Source organism: Gadus morhua, chromosome 10, assembly GCF_902167405.1.
Source record: "Gadus morhua chromosome 10, gadMor3.0, whole genome shotgun sequence".
Taxonomy (NCBI): Eukaryota; Metazoa; Chordata; class Actinopteri; order Gadiformes; family Gadidae; genus Gadus; species Gadus morhua.
Window position 1 is genome coordinate 18,124,876 of NC_044057.1, and position 18,761 is coordinate 18,143,636.

The 18,761-nt window shown below is 43.7% G+C and overlaps 5 protein-coding genes across 9 annotated transcripts; 2 read left to right on the forward strand and 3 right to left on the reverse strand.

Annotated features, from left to right (window-relative positions):
* Positions 1–173: 173 nt before the first annotated feature.
* On the reverse strand, positions 174–3,469 carry nsdhl (NAD(P) dependent 3-beta-hydroxysteroid dehydrogenase NSDHL). 2 transcript variants are annotated; one of them, XM_030367395.1, is made up of 8 exons: positions 3,031–3,469; positions 2,836–2,909; positions 2,577–2,738; positions 2,253–2,399; positions 1,920–2,048; positions 1,656–1,798; positions 1,299–1,401; positions 174–1,085 (listed from the first exon to the last, which is right to left on the reverse strand). In XM_030367395.1, the coding sequence occupies exons 2-8, from the start codon at positions 2,854–2,856 to the stop codon at positions 750–752; spliced, it is 1,041 nt and encodes a 346-aa protein (XP_030223255.1). In that variant the 5' UTR covers positions 2,857–2,909; positions 3,031–3,469; the 3' UTR covers positions 174–749. The 2 variants fall into 2 exon arrangements, with proteins under 2 accessions (XP_030223255.1, XP_030223254.1); XM_030367394.1 differs by having other exon boundaries at positions 2,836–2,880; positions 3,031–3,465.
* Positions 3,470–3,583: 114 nt separating this feature from the next.
* cetn2 (centrin, EF-hand protein, 2) lies at positions 3,584–7,747 on the forward strand. Its single transcript, XM_030367400.1, has 5 exons — positions 3,584–4,667; positions 4,793–4,957; positions 5,076–5,204; positions 5,484–5,621; positions 5,991–7,747. The coding sequence occupies exons 1-5, from the start codon at positions 4,665–4,667 to the stop codon at positions 6,078–6,080; spliced, it is 525 nt and encodes a 174-aa protein (XP_030223260.1). The 5' UTR covers positions 3,584–4,664; the 3' UTR covers positions 6,081–7,747.
* Positions 7,748–8,194: 447 nt separating this feature from the next.
* On the reverse strand, positions 8,195–12,298 carry gcna (germ cell nuclear acidic peptidase). Of its 2 annotated transcripts, XM_030368202.1 has the most exons (12): positions 12,158–12,298; positions 11,780–11,949; positions 11,613–11,679; positions 11,423–11,472; positions 11,278–11,344; positions 11,125–11,192; positions 10,582–11,022; positions 10,321–10,486; positions 10,005–10,149; positions 9,756–9,891; positions 9,024–9,228; positions 8,195–8,639 (listed from the first exon to the last, which is right to left on the reverse strand). In XM_030368202.1, the coding sequence occupies exons 2-12, from the start codon at positions 11,937–11,939 to the stop codon at positions 8,408–8,410; spliced, it is 1,737 nt and encodes a 578-aa protein (XP_030224062.1). In that variant the 5' UTR covers positions 11,940–11,949; positions 12,158–12,298; the 3' UTR covers positions 8,195–8,407. The 2 variants fall into 2 exon arrangements, with proteins under 2 accessions (XP_030224062.1, XP_030224063.1); XM_030368203.1 differs by lacking the exon at positions 12,158–12,298 and having other exon boundaries at positions 11,423–11,522; positions 11,780–11,841.
* pomk (protein O-mannose kinase) lies at positions 12,278–14,112 on the forward strand. Of its 2 annotated transcripts, none has more exons than XM_030368207.1 (3): positions 12,278–12,364; positions 12,529–12,812; positions 13,133–13,915. In XM_030368207.1, the coding sequence occupies exons 2-3, from the start codon at positions 12,546–12,548 to the stop codon at positions 13,913–13,915; spliced, it is 1,050 nt and encodes a 349-aa protein (XP_030224067.1). In that variant the 5' UTR covers positions 12,278–12,364; positions 12,529–12,545. The 2 variants fall into 2 exon arrangements, with proteins under 2 accessions (XP_030224067.1, XP_030224068.1); XM_030368208.1 differs by having other exon boundaries at positions 12,348–12,472; positions 12,662–12,812; positions 13,133–14,112.
* A 161-nt stretch (positions 14,113–14,273) lies between these two features.
* On the reverse strand, positions 14,274–18,527 carry hs1bp3 (HCLS1 binding protein 3). 2 transcript variants are annotated; one of them, XM_030368204.1, is made up of 7 exons: positions 18,302–18,527; positions 17,815–17,980; positions 17,375–17,582; positions 16,876–17,122; positions 16,599–16,711; positions 15,620–15,761; positions 14,274–15,247 (listed from the first exon to the last, which is right to left on the reverse strand). In XM_030368204.1, the coding sequence occupies exons 1-7, from the start codon at positions 18,325–18,327 to the stop codon at positions 15,025–15,027; spliced, it is 1,125 nt and encodes a 374-aa protein (XP_030224064.1). In that variant the 5' UTR covers positions 18,328–18,527; the 3' UTR covers positions 14,274–15,024. The 2 variants fall into 2 exon arrangements, with proteins under 2 accessions (XP_030224064.1, XP_030224065.1); XM_030368205.1 differs by having other exon boundaries at positions 17,815–18,000; positions 18,302–18,497.
* Positions 18,528–18,761: the final 234 nt, after the last annotated feature.

Below are 18,761 nucleotides of genomic sequence, written 5' to 3' on the forward strand. Positions count from 1 at the left end.
AAGCGGGTATGCGAGTTATGCGACACCACACCAAAAACACATTGACAGAATGACAAACCAGCCTGCATTCTTTGCCAAACCACGAGTCTGCGAGTCTACGTCGTCGAGTTCAGCTTACACATACACTGGAATTGAACACTGTGTGTTGTGTTAAGAGATGGAATGAGGAAAGGTAAGGTCTGATAGTCGCATCTTTATTGGCCCAACCCCTCATTTTATTCCATGACGATCTGACAACATTCGTTGGAACTCATACCATTCAATCATCAGAGGTGATCAGCATTTTACATACAATTTTTACATAATACGTTTACAACAGCACTGTCAAATTAAATGCTACATGCCATATTATTCAATCCAATGTCACAGAAGTGAATGTATGGATTCAATATGTGAATTGTTAAAACGCAGGCAATAGTGGCATGAATCCATTGTGCTGAGCTTCACACCAAAATACTGTCTGGGGCTGTTTGCTGCCATCTGCTGGTCACACAACCACAAGACAGTGGCACTCGGTGCTATGAGGTCATTCATGATACAGACACAAAAAGATAACAAACTAAACAATTAAGCAATTGAAATCTCAAACTATAAATCAAGCAACGGAACTCTCCAGCTCAACACATATTTGGAAATCTTTTTGGGAAATTTACACTTTTTACAGCATTGTTAACCCATGTGGGCGTGTATGTCCGCAACATCACATTTAATCAGCTCGCAACCCAAACCGAGTTTCGTAAGAACCACCACTAGGGGGCGCCGTGTCTGAGGTGAGGGTAGCTCTCCACCGTTCGGCTGATGCCCTCCGTCAGGCTGACCAGCGGCTTGTAGCCCATGTCCCGCTTGGCGGCCTCACAGCTGTAGTAGTGGTGGGTGCCTGCCAGGGCCACCCTCATGGGAGTGAAGGTGGGCTTGAAGGCCACCAGGGGGCGCAGGAGCAAGGCCAGCAGCCAAAGCAGCATGGCCAAGCCATACACAAGCATGTAGGGGAGGTGGTATCGCGGCGCTGCGTAGCCCAGCCCTACCAGCACCTTGGACATGAAGTCCCAGAACCGGATGGGCTCGTCGTTTGTAATGTGGTAAGGCTATAACAAGGAGGTAAAATAATAAAGAATTGGGTTAACTACTCCTATACTCAAAAATTATCATAACAACACGTGATAAACACGCAGATCTAATTCATCTGCCTGGGACTGAGAAATATAAAGAGACAATTCACGACTTAAAGGAAGAATGTGCCTCCACCCTCATGTTTCGCTGCTAGACGGGTGTGGCTGTGCTGAGAAGGGATCACTCACCTTCCCACACAAGGGTGACTCTGGTCTCAGGTGCTCCGCAGCCAGGATGTGGCCGTGAACTACATTCTCCACAAAGGTAAAATCGACCAGATTGGTCCCATCACTAGGGGAGCGAGACAGAGCCAGAAAGGGAGAGGGAAAGAGTGAGAAGGAAACCGACAGACACATACAGAGAAGGAGACGGGGTGAAAAGGAGATGGACAGATAATGTAATTGAGAAAGAGACAGAGACAGAGGCAGAGACAGACAGACAGACAGACAGAAACCAAGTCAGTTCGATTAACAAAAGAAGAACATGGCCTGAGGAACGAAATTGTGTGTATGGCCTCCATCCACGAAAACCTCGCTTCCTCTTACCCAATGATGAACTTCATCTTCCCCCTGCGAGCAGTGTCCACCAAGATGGGCACCAGCTGAGGGTCGCGGGGCCCAAAGATGCCATGGGGCCGGATAGCGACAGTAAGTAGGCCCCCTTCTTTGTCACATGCCTGTAGGACCAACTACAACAACAAAAAAACACAAACACGGCTCAATGGAACTATTTCATAGACACAAATACACACCATTGATTTGGTGGTTTTCACAAAGCAGCATTCATGGTTTGTATTGATGGCCTCTGACCTTCTCCTGCTCAATCTTGGTCTCTGTGTAGTAGTCCATAGGCTTTGCGGCGTATGGAATGTCTTCTGTCCCATTCTTTATGTCTGCGCCCTCATATACAACACTGGCACTGCTGGTCAAAACCAGTTTCTGGGAAAATATATATAGAAAGTACATAAATGGTTAATAAAAAACCAGCCCCAGCGCCCAGAATTATTTCACTTCTGGGATTAATAAAATACCATCTTATGTGATCTGACCTTATACATTCTTTAGAACTCACAGGGGAAAAGTTTCTTTAACAATGCGTTGCAACATACATATTTTTGTGGTGTGGGCGACATATGCTCTCACCTGGACTCCCAACTCCGTGCAGGCCTGGATCACAGTTCGCGTTCCCTGGACGTTGACCCGCTGAAACAGAGCCCGGTCGTCGCTGGCGGGAGCCGGGGAGGCGCAGTGAAATACGAGGGGCACGTCTTTCAAAGCGGGCCGGAGGGCCTGGGACACAGACAACCAGGGCACAGAAGAGGGGGGTAGGGGGGATACATACACTGTGAATAATCGTACCTACATTAATTGACACCAGTTACCTTAGCTCTCTGTAGAATTCAGTGGCAAACATGACAGGACATTTGATCCAAGCATCACACAATAGGGGGAGAATTTAAAACCTGCCTCTTTATCACAGAGGTCTCCCTGGTAGAAGGTGACACCAGGAAGTTCGTAACTCTGGCGGATATCGAAAACAGCGACGGAGTAGCCCCGCTCCAGAAGCTTCTCCACCAGGTGTCGGCCAAGGAACCCGGAGCCCCCTATGACTGCACAGCGCTTACTGCTCTGTGAAGTACACACATGCACACGATTAACAGGGTGAAACAGAGTAGGACCAAGTAGATGAATTGCAGTATTGGAGTGGGATATTGTTGTAACATACCGGTCGAACGCGTGTTGTCATTATGAGATGTCAAAGTGAGCAGTACTGGAGAAAGACAGACTTTTCATGTACACCTGCACAATATTAAGGTACTTACATTTCCCTTTTGACATATAGGCAGACATGAACTACCAGCATAATTATATAATTTTAGAAAACTACATCCGGTATAACATAATAGTTTGATCTACTTACCGAAAGTCGATGGCTGAACTTGATGCTGTATCCGCGAACAAACGAAGCCCGCTCAGCACCATAGTTAACAATTTCTCCTAAACCAATAGGGTTGACATACGTCAAAGAACGCCATTTGTTCGACCAATGGATAGCCTCGATTGCCGGTCTCTCGTCAGCTGTCCAAGAGCGTTCTGGCGCTTGAGATGTGATTGGGCGAATTGGTCTTGACGCTAGTCGAAGGGCGGAACGAGCGGCTCGAAGGACCAATGGTTGGCGGAAATCATGAATCACAATGTAAACGCTGTGGAGAGGTGAACCGGTAAGAGACACGCATTTGGTCAGACCAGGGTCACACCATAAAGTCCATGGAATAGCATTTACATTTGTATTTATTAAATTATTGTATTGCGATAAATAGTATACACAGGACAACGAACCATACAACAACAAGTTCATAAGATCAATATAAATTAGATCAAAAGAGGAAGAAGTATATATGTGAAATAAATGTACACAATAAAAAGTAAAAAAATAAGAAAAATTACAAAGAACAATTCTTACAACTTTAACCTTATGAGTTCAGAATAGTGGATAGATTCAGTTCAAATTACTTTATGAAAGCAACAGCATAATGGTATTTCTTTCTGAACTTGCAGTTATGATTGTGTAATTCAGCAACAATGTACATAACGTTGATAAGAATTAATCCAGTCCTGTTCATTGCAACCAAGAAGGCTTTAACATTTTTGTAATGAATTGCAAAATCTGAAATGACAAATAACAAATAACAAACCAAGGTCTCAAGATGTTGCTCATGTTCAATTTGTTTGGTTGCAGAAAGTGATAGACAATAAAGTATAGTTAAATAAATACTATGCATTTATTTAGATTACACTTCTTAGACTTAATTTGTGAGAGCCTTCTGTGGCATATACCAAACCATTTAACAATGAATATTTTCTACAAATTGTCCCAATAAAATATTGCTGATGGCACGGAAACATGACCCATTGTATCAAATCCCTAGTTCGTTTTATCGTTACAATGACAGACTTTAACGACCGGAAGTTTAACGGAGGGCTGCATGGATGGCTACCGAGAGCGTGCGGGCAGGTTCGATAGTGGTCGGTTGATGGCCAATACCAGCATCAGAAGGTGATTGCATATGGTGCATAGGCATATACATTGTATCCAATTGCACAACGAGTGTGTGATCACGATTGTTGACAAACGCTGGGTCACGTGATCTCAACCCACCAATCACATTGTCGCTCTACGGTAGGTTTGATTTGTTTCACCTTGTGTGCCTATGTCTATCTACCAGACTCCCGTATAGATGAAACGCAACGTATCCGCTCTCCGGTGCGACGAAGATACACTTTACATAAAAATCGATTTGTTTCACATAGGAGCAGATGCTGTACTGCCAAATCTGTATTGATAGGTCCTACCAGAAGACAACGGATTTTTTCTTAATTATAGTCGGAAAATTCTGTTTAAGGCGTGTTGTTATGATCAGGCAATAAAATAAAGGCGTTTTATAATCATCACCTACCTAAATTATACCAGAGAGAGGCTGCCGTTACAAAAGCATACAGGTTGAAACAGGTAACCGCGTCTTACCTTCTTCATCTTCAGCATAAAGCCACAGTATGGTGAGTAAATGTGCCTATGTTCAATTACTTTTTCAATCCTAAATATATTCGCTAAGCATCCTGGAAATGATACAGGCATTGCAACGATAAACCAACAGCATCATCCTTTGACTATGCCACACCAGGCGACCAGTGCAAAGAGACCGTCCTTGCAGGGCCCGGTGCCCCCTCCTCGGAAGAAGACCAGCCCCAAGCCCGAGCTCACCGAGGAGCTGAAGCAGGAGATCCGGGAGGCGTTCGAGCTCTTTGACACCGACGGCTCCGGTCACATCGATGTCAAGGAGCTCAAGGTGTGATGGTGTGTGTGTGTGTGTGTGTGTGTGTGTGTGTGTGTGTGCGTGTGCGTGTGCGTGTGTGTCATAGGTCTGTCTTTTTTATTTTATGTGTATGGTATTTTTTGGAGGGTAGGTTGCCATGAGAGCACTAGGGTTCGAGCCAAAGAAGGAGGAAATCAAGAAAATGACAAGTGACGTGGATAAGGAAGGCACGGGCAAGATTTCTTTCAGCGACTTCCTCTCTGTCATGACACAGAAGATGGTAAGAGCTGATTGGAGGGGCCACTACATGTGTCTAGAAATCGCACAACAATGATAGTTTGTGACATAATGCTGGCCTTTTGTTTCATTGGAACCCTATGGTGTAATAAAGTAGTAAGCTATTTTTCTCCAAGGCCATTTGTCCAGTATTCTGTTGTATTTTGTTTTTGCAAGTCGTTAAGCATAAATCAATCACTACAAAGCAAACAAACTGCTTTCCCGTTTTGTGGTTATTTTGAATTTATCTTATTTTTTTCTTTGTCTTTGCTCTTCTCCAAAGGCGGAAAAGGACTCCAAAGAGGAGATTTTGAAAGCGTTCCGTCTGTTCGATGATGACGAGACTGGGAAGATCTCCTTCAGAAATCTCAAGAGGGTGGCAAAGGAGCTGGGAGAGAATCTCACAGATGAAGAGCTCCAGGTAGACTCATTCACACCAAAGAGTCATGTAGTGGCTTCATATAGAGACGGACATGTTTAGCCAACGGCTCTGTGACACGGCGTCTCACAGACATCATGACACAAAGCTCCTAGACCTCTTTGTCAAGTGTTGGGGCTGTTGTCAGTTTTTCCCAGGCTGCCCACGTCAACTGGAGCAAGTTTCCCATAGAGTTTCATTCATAACATACATGTTTAGATTCTGACAAGCACAGCACGAATCAACCGCATATATGAAAGCCTGATGTTACCATCCTAATGTAGATTCCAGAGTTAAATGAAGGTTTAAAAGTCATAAACTGCTCCAGCTCCATCAATATTGTTGACCCTATCGTTGTCTTCTCCTCTGCAGGAGATGATCGACGAAGCGGACCGGGACGGAGATGGGGAAGTGAACCAGCAGGAATTCCTGCGGATCATGAAGAAGACAAGCCTTTACTGAATGAAGTGTATGTCATGTATGAGACACATAGATACACACACACACACCAAGGTTATTATAGTTAAGCATTTTTAATTTTTTTTCATGTAATTTCCCTTTTTTTATTTCCAATTTTAGTTCAGAATCCATTTGTTTTTAACGCCAGTTTGCTACTTTAGTTTAGTTTAAAAATAAATAATTGCTTAGTAACAGGTTCCTTTTTTATTACTTTCAGTATACGTTTTATTATATTTTTTGTAATATGGGGCACTGGTCAGGGGAAAGATTACAACTTTTCAGAAAACCTATTGTGTAATAAAAACTCCACCATAGCATTGAAAATGTATTAACCTAGGACAGATGAACAACCATCCACCAAAGACTGATTGACAAAGACGAAATCAAAATACATTTTCTCTATAAATTATTTTGTCTAGTTTTGTAAATACACAATAGTTTAATTTAATTATGTTTTTTTGTACAGCCTCGTCTTTATATTTATTTTAGTAAACGGAAGTCTTTTTCACACCTTGTGCTCGTTATTTTGTTAACGATGGTAACCTTGACCCCCCACCAACACACACAGACACAGGGTTGGTTGGTGCTATGGATAGGTATGAATGGATGAACGAGATTCCCACTGTCTCTACCTACTATCCAGCGAAACCACAGCCAAGGGAACGGGCTTGGCAGAATCAGCGGGGAAAGAAGACCCTGTTGAGCTTGACTCACTAGAGGCACTAGAGGAAAGCAGCAGGGGTTGTTGTTTTTGTTTTGATCTTTGTTATTTAATGTAGTTCTGTCTCAAATACCCCCCCCCCCCCCCCTATATTTCTCAGTCACGCCATAGCCTTTAGGCTACCTTTTTTAAAGATGCATTGAGGTTTACAAAGTTAACAGTATATTATGCTAGAAAGAGGTCTATTATTTTGAATTACAGTGAAAGTTTGTGGTCTAACTCCACATTATTGCACATTTTCTGGAAAGACCATTTGCCAATATTTCTACACAAGGCAATGCAAGACGAACGTGGTTTTGGCATACCTCCCTATACCGTATAATAAATCTTGCCTTATTATGATATAATAAGCAACAGTAGTTATATTTTTATCATTTCATATGTTTAAGTGGATGCTCAGAGTGCCTGATATCGGTAACCCGACACCTCTTCTTTCATGCGGACTCGCGCCGGGCTTCCTGTCTTTAAACCAGTCGCTTGATCGATTCATTTATTTATCAATTTGTGGTTTTTACTAGTAATCATATTTTTCCTATTTAAACCTGCTTAGTGGGATGTGTTCTCAGTGTGTGTGTTGCATTGTGAACACTCGGTTTCAGGATGATCTATATTCGCCGTCTCTCGTATGTGCTTCTAGGACGCTCTGCTTCATGGTATTGCTACCTTTTTGTAATTGCATCTGAGCCTGTTCTGGGGTCTCCTCCTGACAAAATCAGGGAAGTCATCCAAGTCTCTCCCTCCGAGCCTGGGTGTCTCTCTTCCCAAAACTCATCACTGAATTGAGGATGTTCTCATTCGATATTTGCCATTCCTTTTTTGTATAATTTGTCTTTGTATCCTTGAATGTTTTGTAAAATGTATAGCAACTGCAGCGGCAGATATACAAATTGATATCTATATCTATAATATATATATAAATGTGTGTTTAAATAAATATCTTTAAGCAGTTTTCATGCCTGTTTTTGTATAATCGGTCAGATACTAAAAATTGTACATCATTTAGCCCATGTGACTAGGTTTCATTCTTGTTTGCATATGAACTGTTGGTAAATCGCAGTGTTTGCCTACTCTATGTATTAGCTATGCAAACATTTACATACATCACACGATGGTAATGATCAGTCTACTTTAAATGGATTACGATTCTCTTTGGGACAATGTTTTTAAATATTTGTCGTTGACGGCTGACAGACCAGACGAATGGCTGAAGAAAGGACGTGCTCTCAATTAACAATCTCAGTCGTTCTTACTCAAACTATGACCTATAATTCCTTTAATCTTTCAAGGTACCTCCTCACCAGAAACTTGGCTAGTCTATCTAGTTGTTTGCAAACTGCAACCTCATGGATAGATGCAACTAAATCCTTCAAACTACTTTCAAATGGAACACATTAAAGACAATTTAAAAAGTTTATTTATTCAAACGTAAGTCACAAATGAACAATTTCATCAAGAATTCCTAACGATCATTTACAAAAAACACTAAATGGAAATGTCAACTATTTGCAGTATTGAATAAAGTTTTTAAGTTTAAGAGTATTTCAAGTAATGGCAATCAGGCAAGCAAACCCAAGTAAGTCCCTCCAAAACCAGATGAGGCCGTTGCTCTTCAGCTTTGACTGACTTTAGCTTTAGTGGCAAAGTCTGCACTCAGCTTTCTCATCACGTCTGCGTGGCTTTTCCCCTCCAGCTCCTGGCGTGCGCTACCATAGTTCTCCTTGACAAAAACCGCAAACGGAGCGGGGGCGCGCGTGTTGGTCGGGGTGAGCAGCACCAGGGGGCCTGTGCACAGGGCGCACATGAACCTCGTGGTGTCCAGGGACTTGGAGTGACGACCGATTCTGTGGTGGACGAGCAAAAACGGTATTCAAAGTTACGGACACAAATATTCAAACGATTGTTTTGGAGATTGAAAACATGATGCATTTATTCAACATTCCTCCACAAAAAAAACGTTGTAATCGAGAACTTGGAAATTTAAAATACAGAAAATGTTCAAATCAAATATAATGTACAAATATGTTTGCAGCTTTTCCGCAATATCTTTAATCCTTTTAAACCTTTAATCAATAAAATAAATGAACATAAAAAAATAAAATAGTTTCAACTCGATTATATTAGTTTGGAGATCGTTTGACACAAAAATCGAAATCGCAATCAATATTTGAATAATCACATGTATGCATCGGCTTTGTATACATGTAAACATGCTCGTTGGCACGTACGTGTTCTTGCAGCGGGTGCACTGGTACTGGAACTTGTACTTGATTTCGTAGGTGTGGCACCGCGTGACCATGGGTAACTCGGGGTGAACCAGCGTGGCCTTGCGGGCGTACAGCTTCCAGAAGCTTCCGTGGCCGTCCCTCACGCCGTTGATCATCCACGTGGCCGCGTGGCACATCTCGTGGACCAGCGTGTCCCTCAGACGATCTAGGTGGGAGAAGAAGGAGGCTGTGTTTACCGTCCTTGAAAAAGAGACCCAGTGAAACTCATAGGAATGGCGTTTGCGCCAGTCAACATGTTAGAAGATGCCATGGATATATCAGGAAACAAAAGGGCTGATTATGGTTCGAAGTCGACCCAACGCAAGGACCACGCAGACGCTTCGACGTAGTCATGAACCTGTTTTGGTTCTGAGTCAGGTTTTAGTGAGCGGACCAATCACAGCCCTTGCTGCTGCGTCGCCTCGACCCAAGGTTTGAATTTTGGGGAGGCGCACATCAGGCCCTTGCGGTGGACGCAAGGAGGGTCCGCAAGAACGTAATGGGTCCATAAACCCCCTTGCGTTTGGTAGACGATAACACCCAAAAAACCTCATCCTCCTCATCGTCATCCGCTTATCCGGGGTCGGGTCGCGGGGGGAGCAGCTCAAGCAGGGGGCCCCAGACTTCCCTTTCACCACCCACCCAAAAAACATTATGCAAAAAATGATGAACCATGCAGGTCCAGGCAGTTACCTGCGGAGTCGCAGACTTTGTCCGAGAGCTCGATGCGCGTGTAGCGCTTCCCTCCGGCCCTCTCCTGACCAGAGATGCAGTAGCCAGCAGTCTTCCTCAACTTTTTATTCCAGGTCACGGACATATCAGTGGGGAGCTGCAAGGTAAAATGCTCATCATACAGGCCGATGCTGCTTCGGAAAACTAGAATAACAAAGTACGGTAAAACAAACACCATCACGTCTCCTTTAGTTTGGACCCATTGTTCACCTGGTTATCAAACACACTGGTGTTGTACAGCGCGTAGAGTTTGCTGGTGAGGCTTTCCTTCGTCTGCTTGAAGTTGCGCCTGTAACTGGACTCGGGGTTTGACAGCGACTGCAGGAAGCAGCCCGGGGTTCTACATGTTGGCACTCTGAGGGAGTCAGATCAAAGATGCGATGCAATATTAAGTACAATAATCAGTGCAGATGGATTAACTGGGTTAGCGAGCATGCTGCGTGTTCTTTCTGAGAATTGGATATGCTTTGATTCAAAAATATATAAAAACAGATCACTATCTTTCTGTAGCCCAATGGTGATATACCTGCTTTGAGGGCCCGGTCTGGGCTCCGTCTGACTGTAGGTGGGTTTTGGTATCGTAGGCCTTCCCGGAGTCTTGAAAACAACGGGTTTGCGCTCTACTGACTTAGGCACTATTGCTCTCGGATCCTTCACGGTCGCTATGGCCACAGGGGGCTTCCACGGGTTATCTAAATTCACAAATATATAACCACAAGTTTTACAAACAAAGACAACACAATTCAGCCTGATTGAGCTTTCGGATAAAGCTACGTGCTCTGGCTACCTGTGATTGTTGCTGGTGAGTTGACGCTAACAACTTTCTTCCTTTTCAGCCTCTCCAGCAGGGAGGCAAACTCTTCTTCCGAGCTGCTGGAGTCATCAAACTTGGAAGGGGCCGACTGGATTCTGGCAGGATGGGTGGGGGGTACGGTGAGCGGCGTGGCGGTCCAATGCGTGGGCACTTTGAGATCAGGTATGCGAGGGGGAGGCAGAGGAGACTGAAACACCAGGGGAGAACCCTCGTCTTCATCAAGAGTCAGCACGTTGGAGGGCTTGGGAGTCTTTGTGGGCACCTGTGGCTTCTTGTGACGTGTCCTCCAGGTGCTTTTATCAACGATGCCCATGTCATCGTCATCGCTGTCACTGTGGAAGACCGGAGAGTCACACTGCGCGAGTGGTGTCCTCAGAGAAGCAAGGGAGACCGGAGTCCGACTGCTCTTTGGCCCTGAAATAACCACAAGATATAAATGGAGAGCGGCTTCAATTGCTTGTCTTGTCACTAGATTAATGTTGTGTGTGCCCCAGCTTCAAGTATAACAATAGTTACCTCTTGAAGGTTTTTTCTGGATGAATTCATCGTCAGATGAGAAGTCAAGCACAATAAAGTTTTTTAAGCTAAATGAAAAGAAAACATACAGAGTGATATAGGAGTGAACAGAAAATGAACCGCTTGAGCAACATTATCCAGTTGATTATTCACCTGACGTCGCTATTGACCGATGGTGTCTTCTGAGGCTTGGCATTGGGTGTTTTCATACGGTCTAGAACTTTGGTAGGCAATAACAGAACATTAAAATCACGACTTTCCACTACTCATTTAACAAAACCCAGCACTCAATACTCACATTTTTCAAAGCCATTATCACTGTCTGAGCTCACCTCCACCGCATGTGAACTGAAAAGATACACACCAATTTGTAAACAGTTGTACGTCCGATAGAGGAGCTGCAACAAAGATGTAATAATCGTCAGGCACCTGGGAAGATGAATACAAATCTGAAGGAACTTAAAATGACATGCATGACATTTGCATACCTATTCTTCTTTGCAGTACATTGTTTCTGCAGTGGGGCTTTTCCTTTTGGCGTAGCCCCCTCAAGATCTGCAAATAGAAAGGCAAAGCAGGCATGGCGTGTTATGTACATCTATGAGGGTGCTCTTCTTATCAGTTAGGACTAGTTTACCTAGTCTTAATAACTTACACTGGTCAAAGTCATCATCACTGGACTCAGACTTGGTTCTGTGTCTGTAGCCGCTGAACACGGGGTCGTGGTTCTCCTTCTGCGGGTCAGCATCGGCCGCTGAACAGTGACGCCGGTTGAAGTCCGCTCCTCTGAACGAGTTGTGTGTCTCGGAAGTCATTGCCGCTCCTCTGGTTATGAAGAGAGTGAGAAAGAGTAATCTTTCTGTTTAATTTTGGCCATTGTGATCTAAAATTTCACGTTCACTATGCACCTCTACTTGTGAGAAATAAAGAAAACAACGTGTGGACACATGGAGACTTAAAGCCCAAGTTAGAACACAGCGCACTTACTATTTCCAATTATAATTTAGATATATAGCTTAAGTGTTTGATTTACCTCGGGTGATTTTTACGCTGCCAGTCTTATCAGTAACGAAAATGTATCAATTAAAGTACTGAGCAACGAATAGAGTCGAATGACGATTCAAAAACCGTTTCAGTTAAAACGGAAGTTGTCAGCGCAGTCAGTCGATTCCTTTTCCGGTGGACCAGAGCACCAGTGCCGCGGCTGCAGTCCCCTTTTTGGAGGGCTCTGGTTCCGGAAGTATGTTACAATTGCAATTATGAGCCTGTTATGTTTTTACAGCTAGTTACTATTTTGGGTGTGTATCAAGATATGACTAAAATGTCGTGAGGTCAGGTGAATGAAAATGTATGTATATCAGTTCCTACTAAGTTGTTAACACTGAACCCACACTCGTTCCCAAGGTCCCGTGTTTACCACGATGGCCCGGCGGGACATCCCCACATCAACAAGTGTTCCGGTGGTGTTTGTATGCCTAGGTGCCCTACTGTTTGGCAATGTGTTGATCTACCTGTACCTGGACTCTTTGCATCAAAGCGATGAACACCCGATGTCACCTCATATGGGCTGTCCGCCCAGACACTTCAGAATGGCTTCTATGAAAACCTGCTACCCCTGGTTGCAGTGTCCGCAGGTGAAGGCTGAGGTACGCAAGCTCAAGCTCATCGGACAGGGAGCAGTCAAGCAGGTAGGCGACACCCTCATCTTAATGTTTGATTAGTGTTTGCATCGGGAAAATATTCATATCCATTTTAGTATTTATTATGTAGTGTTTAAAATGTTGGATAATATATTTTCATATTTTTTTTGAATTCACTAGAAATTCTACAATTTCTACACATGGAGAAAGTTACAATGAGTTTTGTAGAACTTGGATAAAAGCGTCTGCTAAATGCCCTAAATGTAAATGTAACTACTTAAACCATTGAAGCTATGTCATTGCATTAGACTAAGCATGTATTAAATTAACTTTGACTTCAATCCTAATATCATGATGTTTCTCTCCAGGTTTACCTGTCTGAGTGGCGTGGTCAGAAGGTGGCCCTGTCTACTCTATCCTCACCTGAGTACCTCGAGGACTTCCTCCACGGTGTGACCATGCTGCAGACCCTTCAGGGCCCCCAAGTGGTGCAGCTTGTGGGCTGGTGCCCGGAGGAGGTCCTCCTGGTCACAGAGTACCACCCGCTGGGCTCGCTCCTCAGCCTGGACGCCACGCTGGCCCAGGAGCGCCACCGCAGCCGCGACACCTGGCAGACGCGGCTGCGCCTGGCCCTGGACTACGTGTCGGCGTTGAGCCATCTCCACGCCAGCCCGGCGGGCTGCCGCGTGATGTGCGACTCCAACAGCCTGGAGAAGACCCTGTCCCAGTTCCTGCTCACGGCCGACTTCCGCCTGGTGGTCAACGACCTGGACGCCCTCCCCGAGGTGGACCAGTCCAGGGGGCTGCTCGCCAAATGCGGTCACCGGGAGCTCACGGGGGACTTTGTTGCCCCGGAGCAGCTGTGGCCCTTCGGTGGCGAGGAGGACGACGGCGGCCAGCCCTTCTCAGACGAGCTTATGCCCGGCTACGATCACCTCAGCGACGTGTGGAAGATTCCCGATGTGACGCGGCATCTGATGGGCAGGGTGCCCGGCGGGGACGTGGCGCACTTCCACCTCTTCCAGATCCACGAGGAGTGCAAGAGAAGGGACCCCAGGCTGCGGCCCTCTGCCCTGGACGTGTTGGCTGTGTACAGGTCGGTCTACGCCAACATGGGGCGAGATGCTGCTGGCTCCAGAGACATGCTTTAGGGACCCTGGAGCACATAGAAGACGAGGAATGTACTACTCTTGAAAACCAAGTATTTCAATGAAAGCTAAGAACTGTTCTCCTGGTATTATCTTGTTGGAAAACAATCAGATTTTGGGATTTAGCAGTTTTGTTGATGGTTTGTTTCAGCTCTCATTAAACACACATCTTGAAATTGTGTGTACATCTGCCCATTTTACATTTGCTTTGTTATGTTTTCTTATTTAAATTAAAGTAGGCAAAGCTTATGGAAAATGCATGTTGCTATGCACTACATGGAGAATGCTGGCCAATAACAATAGAGAATATCTCATCTCAGTTCAGTCTAGCCTAAGAGTTATTTATACAAGCAACCCAAGCCTGGTAGGTCCTCATCTTTATTGATGGAAGCACTTAAAGGCACAAAATGTATGGTTTTTATAATCAATCGGTCACAGGCATTTCCCAGCTAAATTTAATCACAGCAATGTGGTTAATGTTAAATGTGACAAAATAATAGTGTAAAGTAGTAAAAAGAGTATTGGAGATAGCTTTCTCACAGCATATTATCATAGTATTTGATTGTTAATTACAGACACACAATGATGAGACTTTTCAACTAGACTGTTAACGTTAATACTGTGAAAATGTTCTACAAGCAAACATCCCTATAGGTTATTAATTAACAGCCTGTGAAAAATCAAGTTTTCCAATGTTGCCCTCTCATCAATGTAAAAATGCCAGTTAAATCCAATATTTAAACTGGCTAAGGGCAAAGTCCAGAAAAAATCCTGTTTGCTTTAAAAAAAATAAAAAGGGACTGCATTTTCCATCCCAACAATAACCTTCGCCACGTGTTCCCAGTAACCTGCCTGAGCCATTAGGATTAGTTTCTTCATGTCTAATTGCTGCGTCACTCACAAAATGTAATTTGTGCCATTGGTCTATAAATTCATGTTAATAGTGTGATCAATATTTATGCAAACAATATGCAGAATAAAGTGCTAATGCTTAAAGGTTTCACAAAAGGCGGTAAAATAAGATTCAAAGACCGATGCTCCAATCTTGGAACATGACAATTGCATCATTTTGAGTAAACACAGAGTTTTTCCACTTAAGAGCATTGAGGCACTTAGAACAGGTCTTCCTCCAGAGTGCCATCAGACTCATTTTGTTGGATGTACTTGAGGATGTCGATCTGGCCCTTGAGCTGATCTACAGACAGCGGAGCCGCCCCAGCCGAAGGCTTCTCCAACAATGTGGGTTTCGGCTTCAAGTTGGGCTTTGGGGCTGTAGACGGTTTGTTTTTATTCCTTTTCGTCACCTGCAGAAGCTTGTCAAAGTCGTCCTGTATCCTACAGGGAAACACAAGGTCCAAATGTTATATTTTGGGTTTAAAACGATGGCAGCTAACCTCACTTTTTCTGAGAACTCTGTTACATATAATTTCTCTATTGGAGACTCAGACCCGCATGAGCCTCTTCCCTCGGATGTAAATGAACGCTATACGCGTACTGGGGAGTAGAATGCATTTACACTGACGTTGGATGTGGTCATATGTCCCAGACCCCCTCCTAATGTGGTCTGGTCCGGCTTTTTCGGTTTTCTGGTCCGATGCATTTTGGTGCATCCGATTCAAAGCCCATTCCCCAAAATGCCTGTTAAGGCCGGGTGAAAAGCGGGCGTAGGTGTAAGCCAATCAAAGGATTGGGTTGCATGATCTGTACCTAAATAGTGTGTCCGTTTCTTCATCCAAAAACAGCCCGGCAGAGGGCTCTGACTGCTGTCCGTGTGCAGTCGGAAGCAACAGGGAATCCCCCAGGTTCACTGTCCCACCAAGGACTGGATCCTCAAACAACTTAAAATGGCCTGTAAAGAGAGATAGATGCTCCATAAGTACAGTGCAGAGCCTGACATAAGAGACATGTAGCAGTTGCATAAATGTTAGATGACAGGGGTTCACCTTGATGTAGTTTTGCCTTGTGCGTTTGGGTTCTGTGATTTCTTGCATCTTATGCCCTTAAATTAAATCACTCAAGAAAATAGAACTACCGTATCCTACAATGATCAATACTGTATATCAATAAAGTTTGAACTTTATTAATCATATTAAACGTCAGAGGGATTACCCATGCCAGCCATATCCAATTCGCTCAGTAAAGCTATAACCCTGAAATGTTCCCCAGTTCGCTACCACAAGCCTGTGTCCAATATGTGTCACGTATGAAGTGCCAGTGAACCCAGAATCAGTTTTTTTGTTTGGTTGTAAACACCTCAGTCTATGATAGTGAAGATAATTATCTATGCCATTTAGTTTTATTTTGTAGAAACGGGGCTCTCTTCCACTTTGAATAAATGTCTCCATTTTGTGGATACCACATGAGAACATGACTGGTCAGGCATGACACACCGGCCACTCAGAACATAATAAAGCAGAAGTGATATATTTTCCAAAATAACAAGTGGTTTGGATTTTTTCCTAACGTACAAATGCGGGTCACAGTATTACAGGGAGAGATTAATAATCCTGTCATCGTCATTTTAACACAAATGGCTAATAATTTGTTATTTTTTAATACATTTTAGTTTTGAATAAGAGCGATGATTTTTCTTTCAGCATTCCAGGATATAAACGCAGATTAATGTTGCACCAAGAGGTGTTTTTATGGTGGTTAATTAGGATGTTTCTATGCGTGTTGCTTGCACCTTTTTTATTAGAATATTGAAGGAAGTCAGTATCCACAGGCTCGTCATCTCCAAACAGAGGTGCATTCATAGGTTTAGGCTTCACCGGTGGCTTGGCCTTCTTAGGGATTGACCTGCGAAAGGGAAAAGAAAGAGTTTATTGTATGGCACAGATTTCAAAGTGATTTGTTAGCCAGTTACTGTATGCTAAGTGGCTGTAGCCTGTTCAATGAAGCGTGAACTGTGTTGAGCTTTCTGTTGAATTTTATAATTACCAACATGAAAAATAATTGCTCACTTGGTGTTTCCTAAAGGATCAAGATACAGCTCTTCACTCTTCGCCTCCTCCTCCTCCTCATCCCCATTGGTTTTGTTCTCCTTCTCTTTAATGGGACTGGGCTTCCTTGGCTGAACTGCTGGTCTTCTGGTGCTGGGAGCTAATGCCTCGTCGCCTAGGAAGAAATTGTCCTCCTCCTCCTCTTCCGCTGGCTCCTCACCAAGTAACACATTTCTACTTTTCACGTCCACATCACAGGACTTAGCGCCTGCAGAAGGAGGCACAGTGAGTTATGTTTGTATGCATACAAAATTTCATCTACATTTTATTGTGAAAAACACTGACAGGAAGTTGTGGGAAATCGATGTAATAGAGACTATCTATGTAAACCGTTTACACAGAGGTGGGGTAGGTGACCCATATTCACTAGTTTAGTGTGCTACCCATGCCCACATAAAGGGAGCAGACCCATACTTAGTGTTCTGAGCGACACCTCTGTCATAGTGAAGCTGAGTTTTACCTAGGAACTCCATCAAGTCCGAACAGGTAGCGAGTGTGGGGTGCTTAGCTATGGCCTTCATGAGCTCATCAAAGGCCCCCCTGCGCTCACGAATGTCACTCTCTCCCACAAATAAGGTCTTGCGTGGCATGGCAGGTAGGGGAAAGTTGGGATAGCGGGCGACGAGTCTGTAATAAAACTCGTCCATTTCGCTGTACTTTTTGGATACCTTTTTGGATAGAAAAAGAAATAGTTGAATCGAAATGTATTTTTTTCATGTTAATAGTTTCCAATAGTCTGAATGAACGAATTATTATTGCAATGTTTATAGTGAAGTGATAATATTGTTATAAAGTATATTTGGTCATTGATCATTTTATTATTTTACAGAATGAGCAATGCTTTAATCTAGTCTAGACTGTGTCTAATTCAAGGGTTGTTTCTGCTTTGGAAAACCTTACCACCAGTTGCACTACATCCCCTGGCTTATGTCTCGTAGATTTGAAGGCAACCATCCTTGTAATGACAATAATGTGGTACTCAACGTGGCCCGTCATCATGGCCCCGTGCACCTCTTGGAAAAGAGGGACCATCAGGTCGATCCCCGTGGCCTCGTTCTGCAGACTCCTGGTAGTACAAGAGAATTGCTGTAAGAGGTTTTACCATTAGGTCTCTAGTACCTGTCGACGAACATCTTGAAACTATGTATTGAAGTCATGCCTTTATTTACGCGAGCCTGTAAACCTTTAGACTTGGCAATAAAAAAAACACAATATTTTAAGTTGCGCTTAAGTTGTACGTTTTAAACCGTGTGAACCTGCTGCTTTATTCAGAACATTCACATCTCATTTGACTGCAATTGAATGTCCAGTGCGAAAACTGTTGGGTTGTTGCAACATGAATAACAAGGCGACGCAAGAAGAACAATCTATTAGTATCTCTTCCTACCTGCTTGTTACTAGTCCGTCGGGCATGACGGCGGGGGTACACTGCTACAACTTTTAATCGGACTTCACGTCGTTTCAAACCGATTTCTTTCTCACGACAGTAGTGATGTATTGACAGGGTAAAATCCACTCAAAAGCGATCATTGGTGTGTGTGAGTGTGTGCGTGTGTTTCCCTGTGTCGAGACGTGTACGTAGCGCGTGATCACCAACCTTCCCAGTTCCCACCCACACGTTCTCCCCACCCAGCCAGCGTGTAATTGGACTCCGGGATAATACATTTATATTTAACATTTTATTCCGTTTTAATTACAGTACTATTCCCACTACATACGCAGTAAGACATTTTTTCTAATTATTTGCCTATCCCTAATTATTTTTGTATTGCACCTTTTTAACTGGCGATCATAAATCAGGCTTAGGCCTACTTAAAACATATTTTGCTGTTGTTTTATTTATTCTA